Below are 26,811 nucleotides of genomic sequence, written 5' to 3' on the forward strand. Positions count from 1 at the left end.
GAATCATATTTTATTAATGAACTTATAAAAAACATACCAACAACCGTAAAATAAAATATTAACATTATACTATAAGCACTCGGTTTTTCACGGCTTATGTCGATACTATTCTACGTTTATCAGTGGATGTCAGTGTGCATCTTTATGTTATTAGTGATTGTTGAACTGTAACAATAGAACCAATATCCACGGTTGCAACGACGATTATTTTTTCTTCGTTCCGTCAACACCACAGAACACATTTTGCACAATCGCACACATGAGCTCGAGTTGCTCGAGATTTTATTTTTCAAGCACACGCTGCGATCGCACAATATCACCGCCGCTTCCACCACAAAAAAATATTATGTATAATATTTTTTACTACTGTAAATTGTTTTTTTTTTTTATATATCACTGTTTTTATATTCCTTCCACAGAAAATTCACTTCCCTCACAGCACCAGTCTACTTAAATACGCACAAGCACCATAATATAATATTACAATATATATAATATATTTATGTATTATGTTCTATAGCTTATATTTTTATTATTATTACTATGATAATATCACGCGAGTACATTATGGAATCGGAGCACATTAATAACTATTATTATATTTTATCATAACATAATAATACTATGTTATTAGGTATTATTACATTGTAAAAAACACGCACGTGACCGGTTCCAAAGCATCAGCCACCATATTTCCAAAAAAAAAAAAATCGGAGAGGTACAAGCTAGACAAACGTATGAAAATAATAGTTATATTTTTAACACGATACTAATCCGTCTTTGTTTCTTTCTAAGTGATAGTAATATACTAATATCATCATTTAAAAGTGTAAACGCCATGTTACAAATTATTTTAATAATAATAAGTACCTTACATCGGTTACACTAAAAACTCGTGGGTATAGTATGCGATCGATATTTATTAACAATGTCTCTGTAACCTATACCTACATTAATTAAGTCACAACCGCTGACAATGACCACACTGTGTATAATAGGTAACCACTAAACCGGTCACAGCGTTTGTATACTAATTGGCGCTCACTTTATTTCATATTAACTATTATCATATTATTATCGCACCAGTAGTGTTTTTACACTCAAATAAACCGTACACATACACACAACGCACGATTCGATAGCTCTTTCACATTTATTAAACAAATATGTACAGATGACTGATGTTTAAGATCCACATTTTCGATTGTCGATCATTTTCTTTTACCAAAATTAATTAATTTTCAAAAAAATTTCTAATTTCAAAGCACAATAATTTTTTTTTCACTTTTAAGAATATTATCGTTCAAATATTTACTATTTATTATTCCTGTATTATATTGGAATGTGATTCGGTCGTCCTATGTTATCGAAAAATGCAAATGAGTACGTATCTAAGTCAAACGTGTGTGTGTATGGATATGTAGGTGTGCACCACGAATTAAGATACATAAACAGGAGACTCAACGAGTCTATTAAAATAAAATAATTACATATATTATTCGTTGCCGGTACCTAAACGCTATTATAGTAAGCACTAATTGCACACTGCAAATCGGGAAAAATACGTAGATTTTAACTAATGCTGCAGTGCTAAGATCAGAGGCTAACAGCAAAATTTAAGTTTGGTATTGTGTTCATAGGCCTTGCCACTTTTCACCGCCATTTACGATACGTGCCACTATTCTGGATTGGAGACCGAACGACAATACATTCATAATATTATGTGATGCCATAAGTTATTTTAATATTTAATAATTCATGACTTTCACTCGTTGCGGGTGTCTTTCGATTAATCAATTTTCCGTCGACTCTAGCAATTACAACAGTATCTACACATAGCTGGAACTCGGAATACCAGTTCAATCTCTGCCAGCATACGGTTTTATTTAGCTCTGGTCTCATCACTGTTTGAATGAAGCAGAAAATCCATTCGATTGACACAATACGGACACAATATAACTCACCTTAATGGGGGCTTTAATAATCCCGGCATCGCCAAATTTTAAATGAACACCACCCTAGGTCTCCACGGATTCTAAAATTGTTCAAAATAATTTTAAATTGATAAGTAGGTACCATGTTTATGGCAGAATGGGATGGTTCTATTATGTTGCAGTACCTCCATTGTTGTAACTGATTTCATGCTTCTTCTAAATTTAATATCGAGCTGCAGTGAAACGTCTTCGTTACAATATGATATCTCAATTTATGTGGTGTGCACTTAAAATATTGTTATATTATAATTAACACATGAGCACTATTTTTTTTATTATTATTATTAATTTATTATCTGCACGGATCGTAATATCGTAACTGTTACTAATAATATACATGCACACATATTATTATAATACTATATTCTATAAAAATCATTTTTCCAGAGCAACTTGATTAAAAAAATACTTACATTTTCATATTTTTATCAACAATGAATAATATTTTATAAACATATCGGCTAAATCATTTGAAAAATTGTTCTCTTGGCCTTAACCTATCTATATAATAAATGCCTTTAATGAACAAAGTCTGTTTTAGCAACGCTGGAGTTAAATTTAAATTAAATGAAATTGTTGTATCACACGCAGTGGTTTTCCATTACAATTTCCTTTAAACAATATAGTAATGCGTGTTTCAAGCCGGTTTGGCACTATGCCCCTCATATAATATGTATTGTTGAGGTGTATGACATTTTTGTATTTTTATAGTATGTTATATACAAGAACAATAATATGTGTGCGTGTCCATTAATACGTATTTGTGTCTGTTGCCTTTCTTCCCGCGGCCGTCGTTTCTGTTTTCTGTTTCCAGCGCCACCAGAAATCACTCCGTTTTATTTCTCCGAGCTGACCGAGGGCTCTAGGGTACAGGTGGCGTGCACGGTGCACCAGGGCGACCTTCCGCTGAACCTGACCTGGTTGAAGGACGGTGGCCCGGTATACCGTGGTCCCGGTGCGGCCGCCGTCACACCGTTCAACGCGTACTCGACCATACTGACAATGAACAACGTGTCCCGATCCGACACAGGCGACTATACGTGCGTCGCCGCCAACCCGGTGCACAGCGCAACGTACACGGCACACCTGAACGTCAACGGTACCCCCCCAATAATTGTCCAGAAAAAAAATAAACATAATTCAGGAAACCCCGAAGACTGCGGTGGTCCCAGCTACGGTCGAGCTCATGGCAGTGGCCCGGAGATGCGTGATTTTCGTAGAATAGTATCCTATTACACTCGCGGGGGCATTGCATTGAGTGATATTTCATATTACTTTTTATTTGTTTAATACTACAGCTATATGGGAATTATATAATGTATACATACAAATATACAACAATAACATCATTTTGTAAAATAAAATGTAAAAATCAAAAAAGTAGAAACAGTGAGTGTTCGACGTTTTTATTAGTTAGAAAAAAAAATGTGGGATTTTTAGAAAAATATTAAAATTGTAACAAATGTTCGTAATTTTTTTTTTAGTTGTTCACTCTTGTTTTAAAAAAATCACTGAACATTCATAACTTTTACATACCAAAAGTTCTCATCAGAACAAATTTATTACAAATGATCCCCATCAAATATTAGATTAGAACATTTTCTACTAGAAAAAGTGTCTGCAACACAAAAATAATTAATAAACAATAAAACACGTCATTAAAAAATCAATATATTAGCCACTGAGTTCAAAATCAAAATAAACTGAGATAAGACAATTATAAATTCAATTAACACACCCATATATAACAACTGTCCTTATGATAGTAATGACTCTATTTATGAGATTAATAAACATGTGTTCGATAGCACATAATTAAAAACGTTATAGGGCGTACAACGTGTGTCGTGATTCACATAATATAGCTTCACACAGCAGAGTCTTTTTATAATGATTACTTCATAATATAATATTAGGTACTTACTTCATTATCGCTGCAATTCGCTAATAATTTGGTCGTTTTGACGAGTGACGATTTGAGTTTTTTGGAGGGATAGGAGTTACCTAGGTTCTAGTGTCTAGGTTGGCGTAAAAGTATTCAAGCTGTCATTTATACACAATTAATTGACTATTAACACATCATATTTAATGTAGCTCTCATTTAATAATTGAGACTTCTCTATGACTTTAAATTTTAATAGTATGATCTCCAATTTAACAAAATATTCTAACTTCTAAGATATTGGAAGAAAATACTATCATAATATTATTATTAGGCTAATAATTCCTAAAAAAAAGTCCTATAATGGTTCGATATAAATTCAGTAGCAACGTAAAAAAAATCTCAAAGGTTTACAAACGTATAGAATTAATTCCAGAAAGTGACAATTTGACGGCAATAGATCAGCTATAAATTATTTTAATTATAAATTGTTTTTGTCAGTTTAATATCTTTGTATAATGTGAACTGCATTAAAGTATAACTAAAGATTTTGTGTGAAATAATCGCATCTTTGGTCCGCTGCGAGCTGGCCCTGCGAGGTTAAATCAATGATTTTTCTACTCTTAACAGACATTTACGTGCAAATTTACAATATTAATGTTTTCATTATTTTACTATATTTTTAGGCGAATCTTAAATTCGCATCACTTATTTTTTAAATTATTGCATGCTAACCGCACTTGGCACCGTAATCACAAACTGTTTGATAGATACCGACAAAATATAATGTTCAAAAAATAACAGAGTTTTTTTTCTATAGTACCTCCCGAATGGATAATTGAACCCAAGGACGTGAACGTTGTGCGAGATGACCAAGCTGAAGTCAATTGTTCTGCTTCGGGACATCCTAAACCGACGATAAAATGGAAAAAGGGATCCAGTAATAAATACACATCATTATAGTTGTTTAACATTTATGCACGGAAATAATTATAATTAACTACATAATTTTAGGCAAGGATTCGGATCAGTTTAGTGAAGACGTGACGGATAACGTGACAGCCGATGGAACTCTGGTTATCAGTAAAGTGACGAAGAAACACGAAGGCTACTATGTTTGTGAAGCAAACAACGAAGTGGGCACTCCTATAATTTCCATAATTCGTCTAAACGTACAGGGTGAGTGCTGCTTTTAATATGATTTAAATATCGTGTCTATTATCAAATAATTCAGTTCGTCATGAACACACGCGTTCACATTCTCTCCGTTATCTTTATTTCAACTTTATAATTGCTTTAGTTTTTCAACGTATATGGGTAATACCTATATTATGGTTCGTCCGATAAAAATCCGCCTCGTATGATTGCGTCATCAAAGCAAATATTATCTAATACATCAAATTATCCTCTTTACGAGGGGGAAAAGACCAACACTTTTATTTCACCTAACCGTTTCGCTGTTCTCACCTCCATCGACACCTGTAATAACTCCGTATTCGATGTTGATCCATCTTTTCACAACGATACTGTTGTTCATTAAACTTCTTAAACGGACCACCCGACTGATCCCATTGCTCCACCTCTATTCATTAGAAACATTAATAGTTTCTCCGCATTCAAGAATGCATTAACTAAGACAATCGGCCCCAACGGGTTTACGTGTAAGTCCTAGGATCATACGGCCAGGTTCACAGGGTACCGGTTCTATCAATCCATTCTAAACAGCCACAAAATCAAGTTTCACTAAAGTAACTCGCAGACAAAAAACGTATTTCCTGAGTCCCTCCATAACGACCCTCCTTAACTTTTCCCGCCTTATGAATCTGCTACATCCGGTTCTAAACCACATAACACTCCACAAAATTCAAATCTTATTTTATCTCATTGAAAATTATTCTACGACTTGACCTCCATTATTAGCTCATTTATATCTGCCATATGCCCATATTAATAAAAACAAAATCAAGACATTAACTCTAAATTATTTTGTTAGGATGTACATTAATTAAGTTTCTCTCTCTTATTTGTGCTTATTAAAATATTTATTATTATACCATTGTGCTTAGTTACTTAAACTATCACTTATAGTGTCTATATTTTAATTGGGTAAGTTCAATACTTTAACTGACGATACATTTTTATTAGAAGTTCTAAATAAAAAAAAAATATATCGAATAATTATTTCTGTATTAAAACATCGTACTAAATAATAACAACTATTAGAACAGACATACAGTAAAAGCACATAATTAAATCACATAATGTGACATGGTTGCACTGACATTCCTCGACAAATGCAATTATTTTTAATAGCATTTTTTAACATACACATAATAATATAATTATTATTACCTCAGAGTAAAAAAATATATAATGATTAAAATCCAGTGAAATATGTTAGTGAATGGTGAAATATTATTATAGTCGGAGTGAATACGTTCGAAAAGTAGAGTTTATAGAACTATACGTCATAGTGAATAAAATAAATGTGTACACACTGTATATATTATTACACTCTGTCGTCTCGAGGGTGCATAGAGCATTGCGTTAAGTGTGGTCCCCAAAGAGCTTAGGGAAGAAAAAACTGTTCCTTCTCATTACTTTTAGTGAAATTGAACGTAGTATACTTAAAATTAACACAAAAGTTATCCAAAAAAAAAAATCCAAAGTTCAATTACTCAGAAGATGGATTTACTAAAAATAAAAAAATTTGAAATCAGTGGATAAATTGTTTGTATTAAATTTGTTTATATTATACGTTTTAAATGCATAACTTCGCAGTAATTAATTTTTAAACTATAAAATATTTTATGAAATTGTTTAATTTACAGTATTTAATGAACGCAATTAATTATTATTATTTACGAAATTGAGTTAATTGGTTTCTAACTAACAGATAGTTATATCAAAATATTATTATTTTTTTTTTTTTTTAAGTTTAAATGTAGGAACTTAAAATAAAATATAACAATTGTCTTATTGATTGACAGATATAGCTTGACTTAAATTTATTAATGTGTAGCATAATGCACAGATTAATTGAGTATAAATATAATTAGAAAACCACCGATCTCATCTCCGCTCATTAATAAATTGCATACAAGTATTAACTATCCTACCAACACGGTGATACAAAATAGTAAAATTTATAGTATCTGAATGTCCTATAAATTTAAATATTAGTATTTGGTTTGAGTTGGACTTTAAAATTTAAATAGCTGAGTTTATTTAAGAAGCGTTATGACGACATGAAGAAAAAATGTAAAGTTGATAATAATACCAATAATGTCAAGTAAAACGATTGAATTGAGTTACATATAGTCATACGTATTGGATATCATATATAATTGTATAATCACATATTAGAAAAAATTAAAAATTAAAAAAACTTGTGTTATTTTATGCGACTACTTCCGAAACAACAAGTGGTCTATAGGTGTTATCGCGATGGATTTACCGGTGGAATTAAAAACTACGACCAATAACCTGCAATAACCATACATCACCATGATGTCGAGGTGTTCTATTGTTATTTTTATAGAATTATTGTTAACCTGAACGCAGATAACTTAAACCATGCACATTCTTGTGGTAGTAAATTGTAGAATGAATAATGGGTAAATACACGTGTTTAACAAATAAAAATCTTGATATTCAACTCAGCCAAGAATATAGAAGATAAAATATCAGCAAGGAAAAAATGGACAACAACTACTAATTGGGTCAGGACAAGTGAAAGAAATAATGGACCTATCTTATGTAAATGGCCATATTATAATGATGATGGTGTGACTACCAAGTACCAGAAACAATGGATCACATTGTAGAAAAGTGAAACAAGAGAAATACACTGAGTTGTCAAAGAGGCCAAATAATGGTTAAAGAACTTCACTTGGAATTTTAAAATTGTGGTTAAGGTTTTCTTTTGATACTACGTTTCATGTTATATTATTTTATTTCGATATTCATATTAAAAACTATTTCTTTTAGACAATATAGTAATTAGGTATCGATTTGTTGTAATTCGAGAAGTGTGCACCGTACGAAATAAATAAATTATTATTATCGGTACTTACTAAATCTTATCGATTAATAAATAATAATAAATCTTCTCCGTACGGTTTACGCTCGGCACACACTGAAATGTGCACGATGTACGGGTGCGTTAAATCGTTTACCCACCCCGTTCGAACCGAAAAAACACGACTAACGGGTGCTGCGATGCGGTCTTATAATACGTCTTATAATATTATATGTCTCAAAACATAATAATGTTGTGAACACGACACGGATCGTGCAGGTGACGGTTGAATGACGACGTGTCAATTGGCCGATCTATCACGCACAAGTTTTCACCACGGGTGACGGACAGGGGAGCTAAAAAAAAAAAAAAACAATGTTCAACAGAAACCGGAATACTTATCTCAGTGTTTCAGTCTATTCGGCGGTTCGATGTACGTTCGAAATACAACCTGGCGTGGTCTCGATCGACCGACCGTGGTTGGTGGCTGCGAAATGATACCGTGACGACATATTATTATTATTATTATTATGAAAATCTATTATAAGGTCGCCGCCGACTCACACACACACACACACACACACACCCATAAATGTACGTGCACGTGACGGAGGTGTGTAAATATTTGTACGGAAAGATACTAGAATATTAAGGATTCTCGCATACGTATATTTGCGATGTGTATATAGTATGTGCACTCCGAGAGACCCTGCTGTCGGTTCGAGTTATTTACTCTTTTATTATGCGGTTTCCGACCTTTTTTTTCATTTATTTATATTTTCTATATTTGTGTGTGTGTGTGTGTGTGTGTGTGTGTGTTATTTTTTCTTCCAGACTTACCACACATTATACTTCCGAATACGAAATACATGTCGATAAACGGCGGTGTGGCGTCCATGGCTTGCGAGGCGACCGGAGACCAACCGATACACATATCGTGGATCAAAGGATCCGTTCAGCTGAGCTACAAGAGCGCCAACCTCAGGTAACTGATCCACTAGACACGGTATTGTGATTATAAATTAAATGCTAATATTATTATCCGCGGATTTACCCTTAGGACTTCGAACCTGTCCACGTTGTGTAATGCATACCACATAATATTAATTTTTTATCACTGCAATATTCTATTCTCTATATCGTATTATATATTATTATATAAATGTTGGTCAACTTTTAATTCTCTAGATTGTAAGCGTGTTAACATTTTGAATAATTGTATGCGACAGGTACAGGACAGAGTACACTATTGACCAGTTTAACCACAGCCGTGGTGTACGTAAAATGCATATATAGAACGCCGTCTGATTACGGTTTGTTAAAGAAACAAGTTATTAGGCCAATAATTTTAGACTATACTGTTTCAGATAAAATTGAATTTATAGTAGTGGTATTAAAGCTGGAACTTAAAACAAATAAACAAAAATTAATAAATAAGTAGCTTTAAAAAGGTTGCCATGGATTTAAACGTTTTGTCATTAAACTATAAGAAAATAATTGTGGATTAATGTGAAAAAAATAATATTTCAATAATATATTCTGAAGTTTCATATTTAAATTATATTTAATGCAACAATATTGAATTCATACACGCCGATGCAGTGTTGACGTGAATTATCGATTTTTATACTTATATTTTTTTGTCACTCTAAACACTTAAAAGAACAATACGGTTTTCGGTTTTATTTTAGAGTTTTGAGAAACTAACTTGTTTCTATTTATGTCAAAACGAGTAGTAATATAATAGTTTACTATTAAATATTATTATGTATTGATTATCATCTATAAAACATAAATTTCGCCGTAACTGTGATTTATGGTTAAATCATGAACCATGACACGTTTACCAAGTACATGATAATAAAAAAAATATGCTGAATATTTAAACTTGGCATGCAACATCACAAATAATAAATATATATTGCATTACAAACGACTGGTATATGAACAATTTGATAAATAAATTGAAAACTTTGCTGACTTACTTTAAGTAAAATATTTTTTTAAACTTTATTTAACACGTCTAGTTTTACAAGAAAAAAACTATTAACACCTAGTGTAGCTACTTTGGTGAAAGTAAAAATCGTACTGAATTAGTATTTATTATGCAGACTTAAGAGTTTAAAATTATGAATATATATATCGGTAAACAATTATTAAATAACATTTTATTATGAAATACATCGTTAACAATTCTAATTCATAGATTTGGTTATTCTAAAAGGCCATATTATTATTTACGTAAATTTGAATGCTTACATTTTTAAATATAAATAAAAATAATTAAATGTATGTATTGCATATAATGCAGTACAAGCAGTTATAAACATCTGGGACGTCGGAGACAGTGTTTTCAGTTTTTAAAGCAACTTTATTTATTTTATTTTATCAATTATGATTTATGTTCAAGTCAAAAATGACGTAAGAAAATGTACCATACAGAAATATATATTATTTATATTGATTTATACACCGATGTTATAATGTAATAAATGATAAAAAAATTACACTAAATAGTTACATATTTTTCTTCATATTCCAATGCAATTAAAATGACAATAAAACATACACAATACAAATAATAATATTTAATAAGATTACAATTTTTTTTAAAATTATTTTCTCGTTAAGATGTGATAATGTTTAAAATAAAAGTAATATATACTATAGTACTATATGTTATTCTTAAGTTCCTTCTATATTTCTATGGGAAATAATACAAATCCAAGATCCAACTTATAAAAAAAAACCACTTATACATATTGAATTTAAAGCGTTATTATTGTTATAAACCTAATTGTAATATCTCTTTTAAACCATTTCAGTTTTATAATTTAAGTTAGGTCGTATTTATTATTTGTTTGAAATTAGTGTACATGTAGTATATACTATATATGTAGATAAAAATAAAAGAGAAACTTAAAAACATAATTTTTAAAATTAAAATCTATAACGATTACAAGCGGTATTAATAGTAATTCTTAAAATAAAATCCAAACATTTGAAATCCTCATAATTATTTTCCAACAAACAATGTCAACACTTTTAGATGGCTAATTTTGAGTACACATTTTACGAATGAAACAAAGACAAAAAAAATGTTCAAGAAAAAAATATAAAATCATTAATTTTATAATATTTGCAAGATGGTTAAGATTCATAATTCATATTTTTTTAAAATATTGCTCTATGTTAAAAAAATGGCCATTTGTAGGGAAACAGAAAAACTTTCATGTCTGCCTGACAAAAAATAAATAAAACACAATTTAGGTACTATACTTCACATACGCCCTCGTTGAAATAATGGTAATGCTTGAAAAAGTTAAGGTATTATGTACACGAATACATTTGTAGAAACAATATTATGTAGTTGCAAGGCTACCGAGACAAAATAGAAAATATAATTTTTTCGAAATCCGGTCACGTAGTTGAAATTTTCTCCGGCAACACGTTTTGTTTGTGACAGCATTGTAAACCCAATGTATGGCTAGACTTAGAGATTTTTGAGAATGAACTAAATATTAATATTTATGAGTTTAAAATAATGTACGAGAAAAAATTAGCCTTGCAAATTGTACACATATATCATTTAGTTACGATGTCATTTAGACATTATTTTTTTCATTCTTTTAGAAAGTGAATATTGTTATTGATAATTCGGGTTTAGGTTTACAGCATCACAAGATTTTTTAAATAAATAGAAATGTATTATAATTCTTTAAACTAAAATTCATATACGTTCACATTGAAATATCGTTTGAATAATAATAAAATACAATTTAATAAATTAATGATCAGTTACTCTAAAAATTTACTAAAATTACATTTTTATTAAACTATTTTATAACATGTTAAAAATAAATACCCATACTTGTTTGAAATCATGAATTGAGATCATGAAAATGTTCTGTCGTATATTAAAAGTACATAGTTTTTTTTAAATGTTAGAAAACTTAAAACTTATTAGAATACTTACACAAAACACTAAAATATAATACGAGTAAAAGTAATATACTTACTAGTTACTAATCTAAGAGACATAACTGTGATGGTTACAATTTATTATAACACCATGACTATATAATTTTAAGCCTGTAAACATAAATATAATTTTGATCATAATAAAAAATGGTTTGATAATCCTGGTTTATGGTATGTGAGCTTATAATTATATATTTTTTTGTGTATAATATTATAAATATCTATCTGAAAACAATAAAACCAATATCTACGATTTAAATGATGATATACTTCAAACGAGTTATAAATACATAAAATGATAACTCCTGAAAAATAATATTTTTTTGATAAATTATAAAAAATACTTTGGTATTAATATACTTGAAGTTATCCTTTATTATGTGTTAATATTCAAGTGTTTAGCTTACAAAATATTAAATGCAAACAACAGGTGATTAAAGAATGCTAAATATATCGATAATTCTTGATACAATTATATTATATTTTATAATGTGTAATAACATCATATTTTAGATTGTAGATATAAAACTTTATATGTTTTTATTAAGAACTATACACCAAAACTATTGCAAACAAACAATAATAGTACATTTTTTAAAATGTCCTTATGTTACAATATGCACGACAGTTTTAACAGTTCATTACGATGCGATTTATACTCTATATTTATCACTATAGTGAAGTAACAGTTCAAGTTTAAAATTAATTAAAATATTATTTTCATTTTAAATGGCATACTACGTTAAACATAAATATTACCAATGATTTATAACGTACATTTATTATTTACTTTTGAAAACTGTTTACCTTTAAAACTAATATATATTATGGAAAATGATTCAACGATGAAATGTTTACCTCCTTATAGTACATATATATTAAGAGTTATGATAAATTAATTATGGTGTGTGATTTTTTAGAATTTATCATACCGTCTGATTATATAGTACCTACCTAATTTTTAATATTCAATTTATTACTTATATAATTGTATTTGTATTTCTACATTATAGAAATTATCTCAAGGTGCTCAGGAAATTAAAATTTGTACTTTTATTTATTATGAAAAGTTTATATTATTATGGTTATATTAAATGTAAGTAATGCATTTAATTGAAACATGAATAAAAAATAAGTTTTTGAAACGAGACTCATGTCGGAGTACACAGATGTATATTTATTTCAAATATACAGTGGTATACTGTTTTATTATTTCATGCACAGCTTACTACACACGTTTTTTTTTTACATGTCCACTGACCCTCTTAAACATTACAATTGCGGACTGTTTCTCTATCGTTACATTGAAAACTGGATTTTATAAAATGTTCACATTTGAAATAATTATACGTTTTATGTGAATAAATCAACTTATAATACACTGTGTGTTGTCAATAGATATAATGTAGAGGAAATGTACACTGATACATCTGTGAAGTCAAAATTGATCATCAGTAAAGTGAGTGCCACCGACTCGGGAAGGTATGTGTGCGTTGCTGAAAATTCGTTGGGGAAACACGAGGCGGCCATGGAATTAGAAATTAAAGGTATGTCAGACACCACGATTTCTAGTGATTTATCTCGACATTACTTTGTAATTAACTTTAAATTGTTTTATATAGTTTTAGGATCTCCGCCGGATGATCTATCGTGCAACGTCACCACTCCTAACAGTGTGAGATTGAGATGGACCGACTTGAACTCGAATAACTTAATGAACGACTATGTACAGGGATATATTCTTACTTACTCAAAAGTGGTACCCGCAGATGACTTGATAAGTGAGTTAATATTTTAAAAATGTTGAGAACGATGTCTTACAACCTATCACAATACTAATTTTATTGTTTACCCAAAACGCACATTGATGTGATAGAAAAGTTAAATTGTCTTTTTCAAACTATTCTTTGAGGTGTCACTACTATGAAAGATGTGCCTTTTTTTCTAACGACTAAATCTGAATGTATTGCTGTTAAGTTTTCTGTTAGTACAAAAATACAAGAATATTGGCTGTATAGTTGGTGCTGTTATGTTAGTATGGCGTAAATAATAAATTAATAAGCCGAGAAAATAGTTTCCGTGTCTTAATTACATTATTCAAAATTATTCAGAATCATTCAAATTAGCGAAACGATAGTTTAGTAAGCTACCTTTTACTTATAGCAATAAACACATTCACATTTAGAAATTGTACAGCTTTGTAAACATAAATTGCAACACTCACCGATAAAATATTAATAATTTGAATAATCAGATAGAACTTGAATCGCTAAATTAACATTTTTGGTATTCATTTATTTTAAATATTTTTCAAAACATTAGCATTCCGTATAAAGTAACAAATATTCAACTCCAAAACAAAACTCCTTAGTAGCATTCAATTTAAAATAAAAATATTTGAAGTGATTTTTTTTTAAAAGGTGATTACTTTTTTATTTTGATTAAATAAAACAATATCCGTAATACTATGCTAAATACAATTTTGATTCATTACACTTTTTTAATATTATTCAACTGATGAAATTGTACAAGTGATGAAACTGCGAAGAGTATTGTAGCAACTTTATTCTCGCAATAATCAAGAACATAATAATTTATAAAAATTGTGAATATTAGATATTTTAGATGCTGAAAGTAGAGATGAATTGTATTATTTTTACAATGATGTGTTTTTTTTCCTGTGTGTCAACACTCATCATTTGGGGTGGTAAAAGTGTTCTGATTTTTAACACCAGAATATTTTCTGTTAAATAAATGAATCTTATTGGTGAGTTTTGGGGATCAAAATAAAAAATTAAAGAAGTTTTTGAAAGTATCGGGAAAAATAAAAAAAAAAAAATTAAAGAAATATTTAATTTTTTGTTGTTGCTACTCAATAACTAATATCCGCAGGCACTTGAAATTTGTAAAGATTATTTATATTTTTTTCACCCTGTAAAAGTGCTTGTAATGTGAGGTTCTTCATAAGTAGTTTTAACAACAGTCCAAAGATATTTAAGATACATACTATTATGTGCGATTATTTTTATAAGCATTTAAAGTTAAAATGTTGACAGAATGTATAAACATTTTTACTAAATGTGATTATTTCTACAGGTATGTTAGGATAACACACCGCCAACATATGATTATTTTGAATTGATTCTTGTAATATTTTTTGACCCTCATTTTAAAATTAACTCATCATTTTTTATGTGTACGTATCGCAACATTTAAATTAAAATAAAAGGCTCGGTGTGCATTAAGTATTAGTTGATACACGACATAAAAAAACACTAATAAAGTTATACCATAAATATACTGTATTAGTGAAAAAAGGGTAGCTAAAAAAAGATTTTTACTTCATAACATATTTTTGGTTATTTTAAATTATACTCATTTTGATTATTTAGTGTAATCAACGATACATGATCAACCACATAATATTTTGAAACTCAATTGGAGGTTAACAGCGAATAAACCTGGAGACTTAATCTTGAATTCAATATACTCGGTATACATATCGAATTTAACTATTTCCATCGGAATCCGATTAACATCCATGTACGTTATTCAAAAATCTTGAAAAATTATGTTAACAAAGTGCTCACGTCCTATCGCACGGCGAGTAAACCTAAAACTTCGTCGGTTTATATAGGTACCTTTTCTTGTTTTAAATGGCGAAAAGCCAACGACAAAATTGCATACGGTGTATGTTGGAATTCAATTAAAGCTTTTTGGTGCCAAGATGTACATTTGCAGCACACTGCACAATTTCAAATAAAAAGCGAACTTGTCACGCCACACCTAAACATGTCTGAGAGCTCATTCAGCTTGAGGAAAAAATAACCTTCCCGGAAAAAAAAACTACAAAACTGTCTTTGTGGGCTTTAACGTAAAACTAATAATTTAAATCGTTGTAAATGTTGCTTTTGTTTCAAGGATTCTAAGGAAACAATAAATTCCAATTGTTTTTTCATAACTACCCACTGAACTTAATGGAATTAATGCTTAAAACAAATCATATCTTCAATATTTAAAAAGAAGGATATTAGAATATTAGGAGTTTTTTTTACAACTAAAATTAATATTACTTGTTTAATATTATGCTTGTATTGTATTCATCACAAATACATTTCGACCATTAAAAATACTAAAATAATTTAATTAATACATTTGCGAAAAAATGTATGTTCAGTTATATCAATACTTATAATGATTATAATAATGTGTTTTATTTGTTTACTGGCTTATTATTTGTTTGTTGCTTTTATATTCTTATAATATGAAAAAAAAATCCAAACAATAACCGTTGCAAATATTATGGTGTAATAAATGTATATCATTCATGGTAATGGGACTTGTGAAATATTTAAACTTAAATTTTATGGTTTGCTTTGTGACTTACGAGTCATACAATGTAAGATCAGCATATTGTAATAATATATTATTAAATATGGTATATATTGAGTTAGTATATAACAATTGTATTTACATACACATATGTATTATTTATATTTATATCCTTTATGTTTTTCACTCTGAATGCATTTTTAATAGTATGTTCTGCTATTTACCCATCATCAAAATAATTCGTCTTCTAATATAAAATACTCGCCTCCAAATATCTTCAACAATATTTTGAACAATATGTTATAAATAAATGTTAATTAATAGTATTAACTAACTGTTTCTAACTGAGATACAACTGTTACTCTGTTACTGAATAATTTGAAATGATAGAAACAAATAAGACAAAGTTTTTCAGTGATAAAACTAAGTTATTTCCACGAGGTTATTTCTATTAAAACAAGATTCGTGTCTCTGGTAATAATATAATCGTATAACGGCTCCATTATATTACTATCAAAAACTAAAAGTTTTTAAAAAGTGGAAAACATTTATATTATTTCAATTAAAACTTTGTGTTTAATACCGCAGATGAAGATTATAATAATTATACTGTTATTCATTAATTTTGTTTATCAGATCTAAACGTTTGTAACTAATTATTATAAAACTTATGAACACAAAAAAGGCGTTTCGACGTTTTATGAGGAGATAATATTATTATATTAAAATAATAAATATTTCGTTACAAAATTTACAAACAATTACCAAATATGGTATACTATTTCTTACTATTTAATAATACCTACATTATTATATTACCCTACAAAGTTATTTCACTCAACAAAATATATGATAAATGTTTTTCAAAACCGATTTTAAACAATCACTGGTGAGTAAACAATAATATATATTTTTTATTCCCATTTTGTTGATTTTCAATAACAAGTATTTGTATTAAAGGAATTGAACTTTTTGAAATAAATAGCTTCTTTTAAGGTTAGGTTTATATTATTTCATTATTAACAATTATTTTTACTTTTGAGGCGAATACAATGAAATTGAAGTTTTCCATAACGGTGATGATGCAACTATCTCCAACCTGGATACTGACACCGAATACGTATTTTCCATCAAAGTTAACACGATTCAAGGTCCGGGAAAATCTAGCAAACCTCTTATTTGCAGAACTTCAGAAAGTTGTAAGATATTTAAATTATACTATGTCCTTTGATTTATTTCTTCTCTTTAATAATTTCAATTATTTTAATAGTGTAAAATACAATATTATATTATTATAACCTATTTTATTATTTTATGAGTTCCAGAATAATCAAAACCTATCTAAATTCTAAACCGTAATCAGGGAATTTATATTTTTTAATCAAAGTTCTCATGAAATTTGTTGATAACAAATAAATGATACAATTTGAAAAAACATATATTAAAAACAATTTTCATCTCCCTTCTTATAACCAAATAAAAAAAAGGTTCAAATTTACAAATTCCGAACTCCAAGTAGGTATACAGAGTTTGTTGGCAATATAAAAACAATGTTGCAATATTGGTTCAGTTTTTATCGAAGGCTCGAGAAATAGGTTAAGAAAAAGTTTTTAGACTTTTCAAAATGTCTACGTATTATTTTAAATATTGTATCGATGAATAGTGTTTCTAATTAATAAATTAATTGATATTATTTTAATTTTATTGTTTAATTACAGTACCAGAAGCACCAGCTGGTTTAAAATCGATGCTTTTATCACCAAATATGGCTCTTATATCTTGGTTACCACCAAAACAACCAAATGGCCAGATTCAACATTACACCCTTTACGAAAGAGAGGTAATAATAAGTGTTTAGTCATAATAGGAGTATGCATGTCTATGACCTTAAATATTTCATAATTATTACTAATAATTAACTATCAAAAATGACTCATAAAATTATTTAAACGAATTGCTATTTATAAAAAAAAAAATACCTATTATTAAAAAAATCATTAAAAACAAAAATAATGCAATTATACTTGAAAATCTTAAAAAATTATAAATTCGCTTCATAAAATTTAATATATTATATATTAATAATGTTAATATATTTTAATTTAATATAAGTTATTCATTTCAAAATCCAAACAGATTTATAAATTGGTCTGCAATGTGCATGAAATACTTAATTAAAATGTATGTAAAAGTCATAAACACCTCAACCCTACTTATCATGTTATTTAACAACAAAAATATAATTGCCTTTTTATATTCCATTAAATACTATTTAAAAATTATACTACCTATTGAATATTGGCTGTGTAAAGTAGGATGTCAGAGTAACAACTTTTTGGTACAAAAACTCTCATGCTTTTGATATTTTTTTTTATTTTTAAGATAAAGGCTGTGTGGGTTTCATTGGATCCTGATTTAAAAAACCCTTTTTTCAGAAATTGTAATAAACTACTTTATATCACAAGCTGTTTAATAATTTAAAATTAATTAAAAAATCTGTATCCAATCCTACCTAAAAAAAGTTTTTTCTTTCTAATAAAAAAAAATTGATTAAAACCTAACTTTTCGTCAAGACAAGATTACAGTTCTTGTTAAGTCATTATTGATTTTTGAAATGGTTTGATTTTACTCTTTGTAAATGGTTTATTGTTAGGACGTCGTGCCATGGAACTTTAAATTTCCTGAATTTTTGCCCCCTAAAGAATGTTCAGCTTTGACACCCTTTAATGGATTACAGTTCTTGAAAGTATACTATGAAAACTAACGTGTAATATTTATTCAATTTTTTTGTTAACCATGTTTTCTAATGTTTTCATAAATCATTGCATGTTATTAACAAACAAAACTTTTAAAATTTGAATAAAACAAAAAAAACATCAAATTTTGATGATTGTTTGTGGGAAAATTGTTGTTCAGTAATATTAACAAAACATTTTTAAATACATTTTAAAATTATTGTTAAATAAGATATGCATTATATTAAAAAATCAATATGATATGGTGGTTTTCTCAAACGTTTGACAAGATTTCATACTTTATTTATTATGTACCAACTGCATTACTATCATCTACCTATCAGGTTTAGCATCATACATTTCAACATTAGGAAATTATCTAATAACGAATACCATTTTATGTGTTGTCTTGAATGTAGGATTGATTTCTGGCCAAAGGTGGATGACAATATCGTGTTTGACTCATATTGTAGTATTGCATGGCGGACATTGTGAATCTATAATAAATTATTATATTTTGATGTTTCCCAAGTAAAATTTTCTTGTGATTAATTCTGATCCAATTAAGATGACTTTTCATTTCCTGTTTAAACTATTGTATTTTGGCCGGAGATCAATGTTTTGTATTATTTTATTTCACTTAAATTATCTTCTGTAACATTGTAGTAACCATTCAGTATTGCATAAATTAATGAAGTATTCATCTTCGTGTTTATATAAAATGTATATCTACTTGTGACGTAAAAGGTACTATTACAATGTTACAATTATTTATTGATTTTTGAGTTGATATTTATACTGCAAGACCTTGGGGTCTATACAAAGCGTATACGACTTATATCTTTAGAAGATGTGTAAAGCAAATTTATCTGTCAGCATTTTGATCATTATACTTACATTAGAATATTGATAACGTCAAAGTTTACATTTGTGAAGCCCTATAGAAAAAGTGAAGTGCTGCTTAAAATATTTTAAAGTGAAACAAATGAACAGCTTATACAGATGACGACGACGTGTGTAATGAAAAATAATAAAAATATACTGTACACCCTGAAAATCAACTGTGGTACTTAGCAATTTGTTTACGTATGATAATATAACCATGTTTAGAAAATAAACGGGATGCAAGGTGCTGTAAAGTCGCAATCGTTTGAACCTCACGTCCGACAGATTCAATTGTCCATGTTCAGACACTCCAGCAGCTATTTGTGGTGGATAACCGCAACCAACGGCGTGGGTGAGAGTGACAAGTCACGGACGGCTTCTCTGTCAACGGTTAAATCCGGCGGTAAATGTATTATATTATAATATATTATCATCGTAGTTATAGCCCCATCATTGATAACATTTTTATCTAAGGTCCCAGGTATTGAGAAATGTGTGGATAATGCAGAGCGTTGTAACAAGCGTGTTCGGCGTAGGTACCACAACAAAACAGGCGCTCGCAAAGGTTCATATTATAACACCTCACGATTTTGTCTCAGTCCTTACTTCGCCCAAGTCACGGGGGAAAATAATGCTATTGCCAGAACATAAATAAAATAGTTGATTGGTACAAAGTACTTAACCTTAACCCTTAAATCAAGCTTACATCTTATACTACAACCACATGCCAGAGAATCAATAATAATACTGTCAAACTTATTGTAAAATTAAATTTAAGAACCAACCTAGATTTTATGAAATAAAAACATGGCATTATCACACACTCATGTTTGTACTTACGTAGGCTTAATTTTTAGGTTACATATTTTTCGTATAATTTGTTGAACAAAGTTTGTTATAAGTATTAGGTATTTATTAATTAATTTAATTTTGGTCAATAATTACAATTGTTTTTAAATTAAATCTGTACAATTATTGGGAGTATTTAATTTTGTTAATAAAAAACCCCTAAAGTAGAGGTTAGAAACTTCACTTAATAAATTAATTCATAACCGGCAAATTGTATCTGTTGGTTTTTATTTTATCATTTGCGCTGTTATATTTAATTCGTAACTGGTGGTAATCATTACGCAACGTTGATCTAGGAAAGTTTTTTTCTAAACCAAATCATGTTTGTGTTTTAAATGATCATTGATATTTTGAATATATTTAAAAGTTAATGATTTTTGTGTATTAAAAATAAAAATACTAGAAATTCCGGACGATAATATTACTACTTAAAACATTTAGTAATAATAAAACATAAACACAATATTCAAAAGCTACATACAAATCTATTACCTGAGATATGACGGTGTAAAATTGCCGAGCTTTGGCAGCTGATATTGTATTAAAATTATAATGAAAAATTCTGAGTTAATATGATTTTTCACTTTTCAGTATTTTACTGATAGATGGAGCATCCGAAAATACTTAAAATTTAATGTTTGACTTTTAGGAATGCCCGCAGCCATTGCAAACTTCCACGGTAAGATACAGACCAAATGGCATGCCAACATCGATCTGCCTTGTACCACATCCGGTATTCCAACTCCGAACGTAAAATGGACTTTCAACAGCCAACCAATTGACTTATTACACTCTCAAAGATTGGTCTACGATAACTTCACGTTACACTTGGACTCGGTGACCAGCACGGATTCCGGCAATTACACTTGTACGGCATGGAATGTTTACGGGTCCGAAAATGTTACCACTTCGCTGCTTGTAGTCGGCAAGTATAATAATATTGTCCGATAACACGTGTATATTACTGCATAGATCCCAACAAAGAAAATCATCATAAACACGTTGATTGTAAAAGCTTACATTAACCAATTTAAGATATTCGCCGAAACTATATTTAGTGGGGGAAAAAAACAATAACATTATGCAATGATTGACGTGTGGAATATGTGTTACGATTACAGAGCCACCGAAACCGCCAATTCTCGGTATAGTCAACGTGTCTTGGACAAATGTCACAGTGAATTGGACGAAGGCGCCGAACACATACGCGGTTCAGCAGTATTTACTTTCGTACAAATACATCAATGTAAGCTGATTACATTTACTACACTTACAATTAATAATATAACCCGCGTACTTAAAGAAAGTGAAAATTAAACACCATAATAAAATGTATAAACATTTAGGAACCAGAAAACATGTACACGGAAATATCATTACCTTCGCATTCAAATGTATTCACGTTGCCGAACATCAAGTGCGGTACAACGATAGCGTTCAGCATTTCAGCAAGTAACCGAGTGGGTCACGGAATGCAAAGCAGGCCATTTAACGTAAAGACATTACAAGGGAAAACGCCAATTGCACCCACCCAAAACGAAGTAATTGTAGAAATTTGATCTATTTAATTTACAAGCCGTGACACCGAAGTGATTTGCATATGAGTAATGTTTAGTAATATCGGAATTTTAAACTGTTGTTACGTGTACTTGTTTAAGGCTATCGAACAGATGGTATCTGGATTTTTGATTCATCTTCAAAAATGGAACTCTAAGTATTGTCCGATCACACATTTTTCAGTATACAAGAGACTAACTACTGAAAAGGAATGGACAACAGGTAATGACTAAAAACAAAATCAAAATATTATTGAATTACCTAAGTGTTTGCATCCCACATGATGAAAATTATTTCTTATTTTAGTTAACGAAAACATTACACCAAATGGAATATACTCGATTGAAACGTTAAGTCCGTCGACCAACTATAATATCCTGATAAAATGCTACAACTCTGCTGGTATGACATCGACAATGTACACAGCTTCGACCTTAACTAATTATGGAGGTTCGTTCGTTGACAAATATATGAATAATAAATACATAGTGCATCAATTCAACGTGTTCTTTATGAACAATGATTCCAGTTGAGAAATTCAAAAAAAAAAAATTGGTTAGTTATTTTTATTGTGTTTTTCAGGAAATTATGACAATGAAGCTCTATCGGTGAACGACAAGATAATGCTGACTATTTACAATATAGCCGTAATGTGGCCACTCGCGGTTGCTTTATTACTTCTCATAGTCATCAGTCTATCTTTGATAGTATGTTATAAATACAGTAAGTACGAAATAATATGCAACATTATTTTTTTTTAATAATAAGACAGACAGTAATGTGCTGATTTTAATGCAATATTTTCATGGACCAGAATTATAATGACATCGATGTAAAGATTACCTATAAATAGTGCACAAACACATTCACAGTTATATATTTTGGTGTATACTGATACCACGTATGTACGTGCGTAAGTGTGTTTATACTGTGTAAAGTCACGACACGACTTAAGTTGTTGGGGACATTTTTGTTCATGTCTCGTCAATTTTATTACATGTATTTTAGAAAAATTTTTTTTCCAAAAAGTTCAAAATTATTACAACAAGGATCGGATGATATCTGTTCTCAATAATTTTCATTATAAGTTATGATACTTTAATCTCAAAAGTTTAAAATAATCTGCGAGATATAATAAGCGGTTATAGCAAAAAAGTACGAAAGAAAACCATTGTTGCACTTTCTTAAGATTCAACGTATTAATGTTTTCTACTTAATTTAAAAAAAAAAAATTCAGTCATAATATTTCTGGCACATATTTATTTTCGAGTGTACTCAAATTAATTTTACTCAGACATATTCGTACGAGTCTCGAATAAAATTATTTAAAAACAAGTTTATTTTGATTATAAATATTTGATTTTTTAGGGCATATGTACAAAAAGAATCAACGTCATTTGGAGGCGAATAATATGATTTTAAAAAATAATAGCTGTTCAAAATCCGAAATACATTCGGATGCATATGAAACGTGCACACCGTTCAAATCTAAGAGTACCATACTGACCAATGACGATTCAAGTAAAGCTTTTATGACTCTCTTATGCTTACTTTTATAAAAATTAAATAAACCAATAACATCAAATCAAAAAGAATATTTACAGTGTACTATATTCATTTTGTTTAAATAACAGTCACAACTTAATGTTTTTAAGATGATTTAAAGTGTATTATAATTTTATCATCCTAGGTATAAGTAACTTTAGTTATCATTAATTTGAATACATCATTTTTGACTATGAATACAGATAGTATATAAATTATTTACGATTTGTGTTTTTTATTTTTTTTAGACTACAACGAAATCTCACCATATGCAACATTTCAAATTTCTCCTTCTAAATCACCTAAAAGAAATAAACAATACTTTTGCACTAATTGCGGTGAAAATTTGGAAATATGCAACTGTAATAGAATGGTAATACTTTACATCCATCAAGCTATTTTTGAAAGATTATATCATTGCATTTTGTATAATGATTAATACAATGTTCTTCAGTTTTGTTCTCAGGCGGACTATACAAACTTTCTGAGACGCCCCATACCAAAACGAGTACCTTTTTATTCAGACAACAACAATGAAGATTCCAAAAGTCAAAGTAGTTCTATTCATGAATTTTGTAAGTTTATCAATATAGCTAACATAACTTAACAATTCTACACGTTGAAATTTTGTTAAGAACAACAAATGTCTTATAAAATACTGTACTTTTATAATTTTCTTTTATTGAGAATTGTGTATAAAAAAAGAACACATTTATTGACATAAATGAATTTACTACATCTTCACCTACAAATTTTTCTTTACCCTTTCTCGTTGATCCCAGTCAAATGAGTTCAGCGACCGTTGTCTTAAACTTGCATAGGTCTCTGTCCACTAGCTCTTATATTTTTTTCTCGTCTGCTACGTTGGTATCCGTTTCTTCTTCGGCATTCTTCTCCTCTTTGCTTCTAAATTTCTGGATCCTTTTTCTTGGATTTTAACTAACAACTTAGACTCGTAATATCTTCCTTCCTTTATTACCAGGCTTTCATACAGATTGTTGTACTTATAACATTTTGCTTCTCTCGCTGAACCATTTAATTCTTCGTTTAGTAGTTTGAACTTTCACTACTCATCTCTTCTTTTAGTTTTGTGCTATTTTCTAAGTTAAGTTTTATTCGTTTTACTTTTTCATATAATTGTAAATCTAAGATAATATTTTATATGAACAACGAAAAAGCATACATATATATAATAAAGATGCATTAGTAAACGTATTACAAATATTAATTATAAAATATATTATCATAACAATATAATTCAACAGTCTCATTTCAAATCAATGCTTTAATTTTGGATTAATTTCCTTTAACCAAGTATTCATTTATTTTTAAAATATAGATGATATCGAGAGAAATTCAAAAACATGTGAGCCAATGAAGAAACCTAAGCGGAGATTGTTACCTTTACCAGAGTAAGCCTTGATTTTGAAAAATTAAATACTTAAAAGGTTTGCAGTATATCTAAAATTCAACCATAATTATTTAAAACTATAAATAATAATATTGAAACAGATGTTTTAAAACCAAGAAATAAAAAAATAATAATAATTACGACAACCTATCAGCTGCATCGATGATGAATCTATTTTTGTTTGTTACTTAACGCTGATATTTGATTAGTTCTAGACGTGGATCAAATCAGAGTTCCAGAGAATGTAGAAGCACAAATTTACACGAGACCACATTCATGATGCCTATACAGCATCATGGAACATATTCCCGAAATGACACAGATGAAGAAGATAATGGAACTATGAGCTCCGGCCGTGGTTCCAGACCAGTTCCATATAGAGTATGCTATTAAGTAAAATTAATAAACATAATAATATAATTTTTGTTGAATTTTTTTTTTATTATATCATTATTACTATTAATTAATAATATTATTATTATTAAAATTATATAATTATTACCATTAATCATTATTATCATTATAATGTTTAACTAAATTATATTTAATCATCAAAAAAGAAATGGTTTATATCTATGTTAGATTCAAGTTTTAATTGATGTCATATTAAAATAATTATCAGTGTTAATACAATAATATAATATTCCTTTTTATGTTTAAATAATTATGTTTTAAGATTATTATCCTTTATAATTATGTATCATGAACATTGAACATTGTTTGAAAATTTTCTCAAACTTCAACTAATTTATATACCTGTCAACGCAGGTAACTACATTATAAAGCTACATTATGCATTTTTATAGTTGGTGTTATAAATAATTGTTTAAATATAATAATAATTCCGTTATAATAGCTTCTTATGAAATTAATATAACAAACAATTCACAAATACGTAGAGGTGTAATATATATTGTTTTGTGTAATTTTCAACAATAAGAAAATTTCAATAATTGTAATAATAATTTCAAATAAACTACAATGTACAGAAGATTTTATAAATTACCTTTTTTAACAAAATTTAACAATAGCTTATAAATATTATTGGTAAGCTTTATTGTAAGCTGTAACAATAATGGCAGTAAATAACAGGACATTTTTTAATAATATTTGTACGGCATATACATTTATTTGTATTTACTGAAACTTGGAGATGAATAATTAAATACATGGAGAGACAAGCATAATATTTAATTGCATAAACTAATCAGAGATCAAACTGCATTATACTGTAGGTACCTAAAATGTTTGTGTTATTTTTTTCATTTAACCATACAAATTTAATAATAAAGTATCAAATATATATATATATCCCAACATGCTGAAATTAGTGCAATCAGTAACGCTAATGTAGCCACACAATTTTAACATAAAAAAATAGGGGCTCAAAGAGAAAATCATCGAAGTAAGCGTGACTTTAAAATTAAAAATAATGTTCATTTAAATACGTCCTATGATATTTTATTTTACAATAATGGAACTGATCAACACTCTATTATATTATGGTATTGAAAATATTGGTGATATCTTCACTATTATAGTTTCTAGCTACATCACAACCCGGCCACAAAAAAATACATCTATGAGGAGTCGAATCCACCGAGTATTTGGAATGGAAC

The 26,811-nt window shown here is 28.9% G+C and overlaps 1 protein-coding gene across 4 annotated transcripts in view; it reads left to right on the plus strand.

The window, feature by feature from the left end:
• Positions 1-25,850, plus strand: part of LOC111034825 (Down syndrome cell adhesion molecule-like protein Dscam2) — a 310,967-nt gene extending 285,117 nt beyond the window's left edge. For 2 of the 4 annotated variants that reach the window (XM_022316209.1, XM_022316208.1), the window contains exons 14-32: positions 4,697-4,816; positions 4,891-5,055; positions 8,732-8,882; positions 13,277-13,425; positions 13,501-13,659; positions 17,254-17,409; positions 17,929-18,050; positions 20,056-20,233; positions 21,329-21,604; positions 21,801-21,925; positions 22,026-22,220; positions 22,338-22,458; positions 22,543-22,686; positions 22,819-22,959; positions 23,605-23,757; positions 24,030-24,154; positions 24,236-24,356; positions 25,121-25,193; positions 25,402-25,850. In XM_022316209.1, the coding sequence (XP_022171901.1) occupies positions 4,697-4,816; positions 4,891-5,055; positions 8,732-8,882; positions 13,277-13,425; positions 13,501-13,659; positions 17,254-17,409; positions 17,929-18,050; positions 20,056-20,233; positions 21,329-21,604; positions 21,801-21,925; positions 22,026-22,220; positions 22,338-22,458; positions 22,543-22,686; positions 22,819-22,959; positions 23,605-23,757; positions 24,030-24,154; positions 24,236-24,356; positions 25,121-25,193; positions 25,402-25,585 (2,858 nt within the window). In that variant the 3' untranslated portion in view covers positions 25,586-25,850. Of the gene's footprint in view, positions 1-2,808; positions 3,094-4,696; positions 4,817-4,890; positions 5,056-8,731; positions 8,883-13,276; positions 13,426-13,500; positions 13,660-17,253; positions 17,410-17,928; positions 18,051-20,055; positions 20,234-21,328; positions 21,605-21,800; positions 21,926-22,025; positions 22,221-22,337; positions 22,459-22,542; positions 22,687-22,818; positions 22,960-23,604; positions 23,758-24,029; positions 24,155-24,235; positions 24,357-25,120; positions 25,194-25,401 lie in introns of all 4 variants that reach the window. The other 2 variants (XM_022316210.1, XM_022316211.1) reach the window with 2 other exon arrangements.
• Positions 25,851-26,811: the final 961 nt, after the last annotated feature.

This window comes from Myzus persicae, unplaced genomic scaffold (assembly GCF_001856785.1).
Source record: "Myzus persicae strain clone G006 unplaced genomic scaffold, MPER_G0061.0, whole genome shotgun sequence".
Lineage (NCBI taxonomy): Eukaryota > Metazoa > Arthropoda > Insecta > Hemiptera > Aphididae > Myzus > Myzus persicae.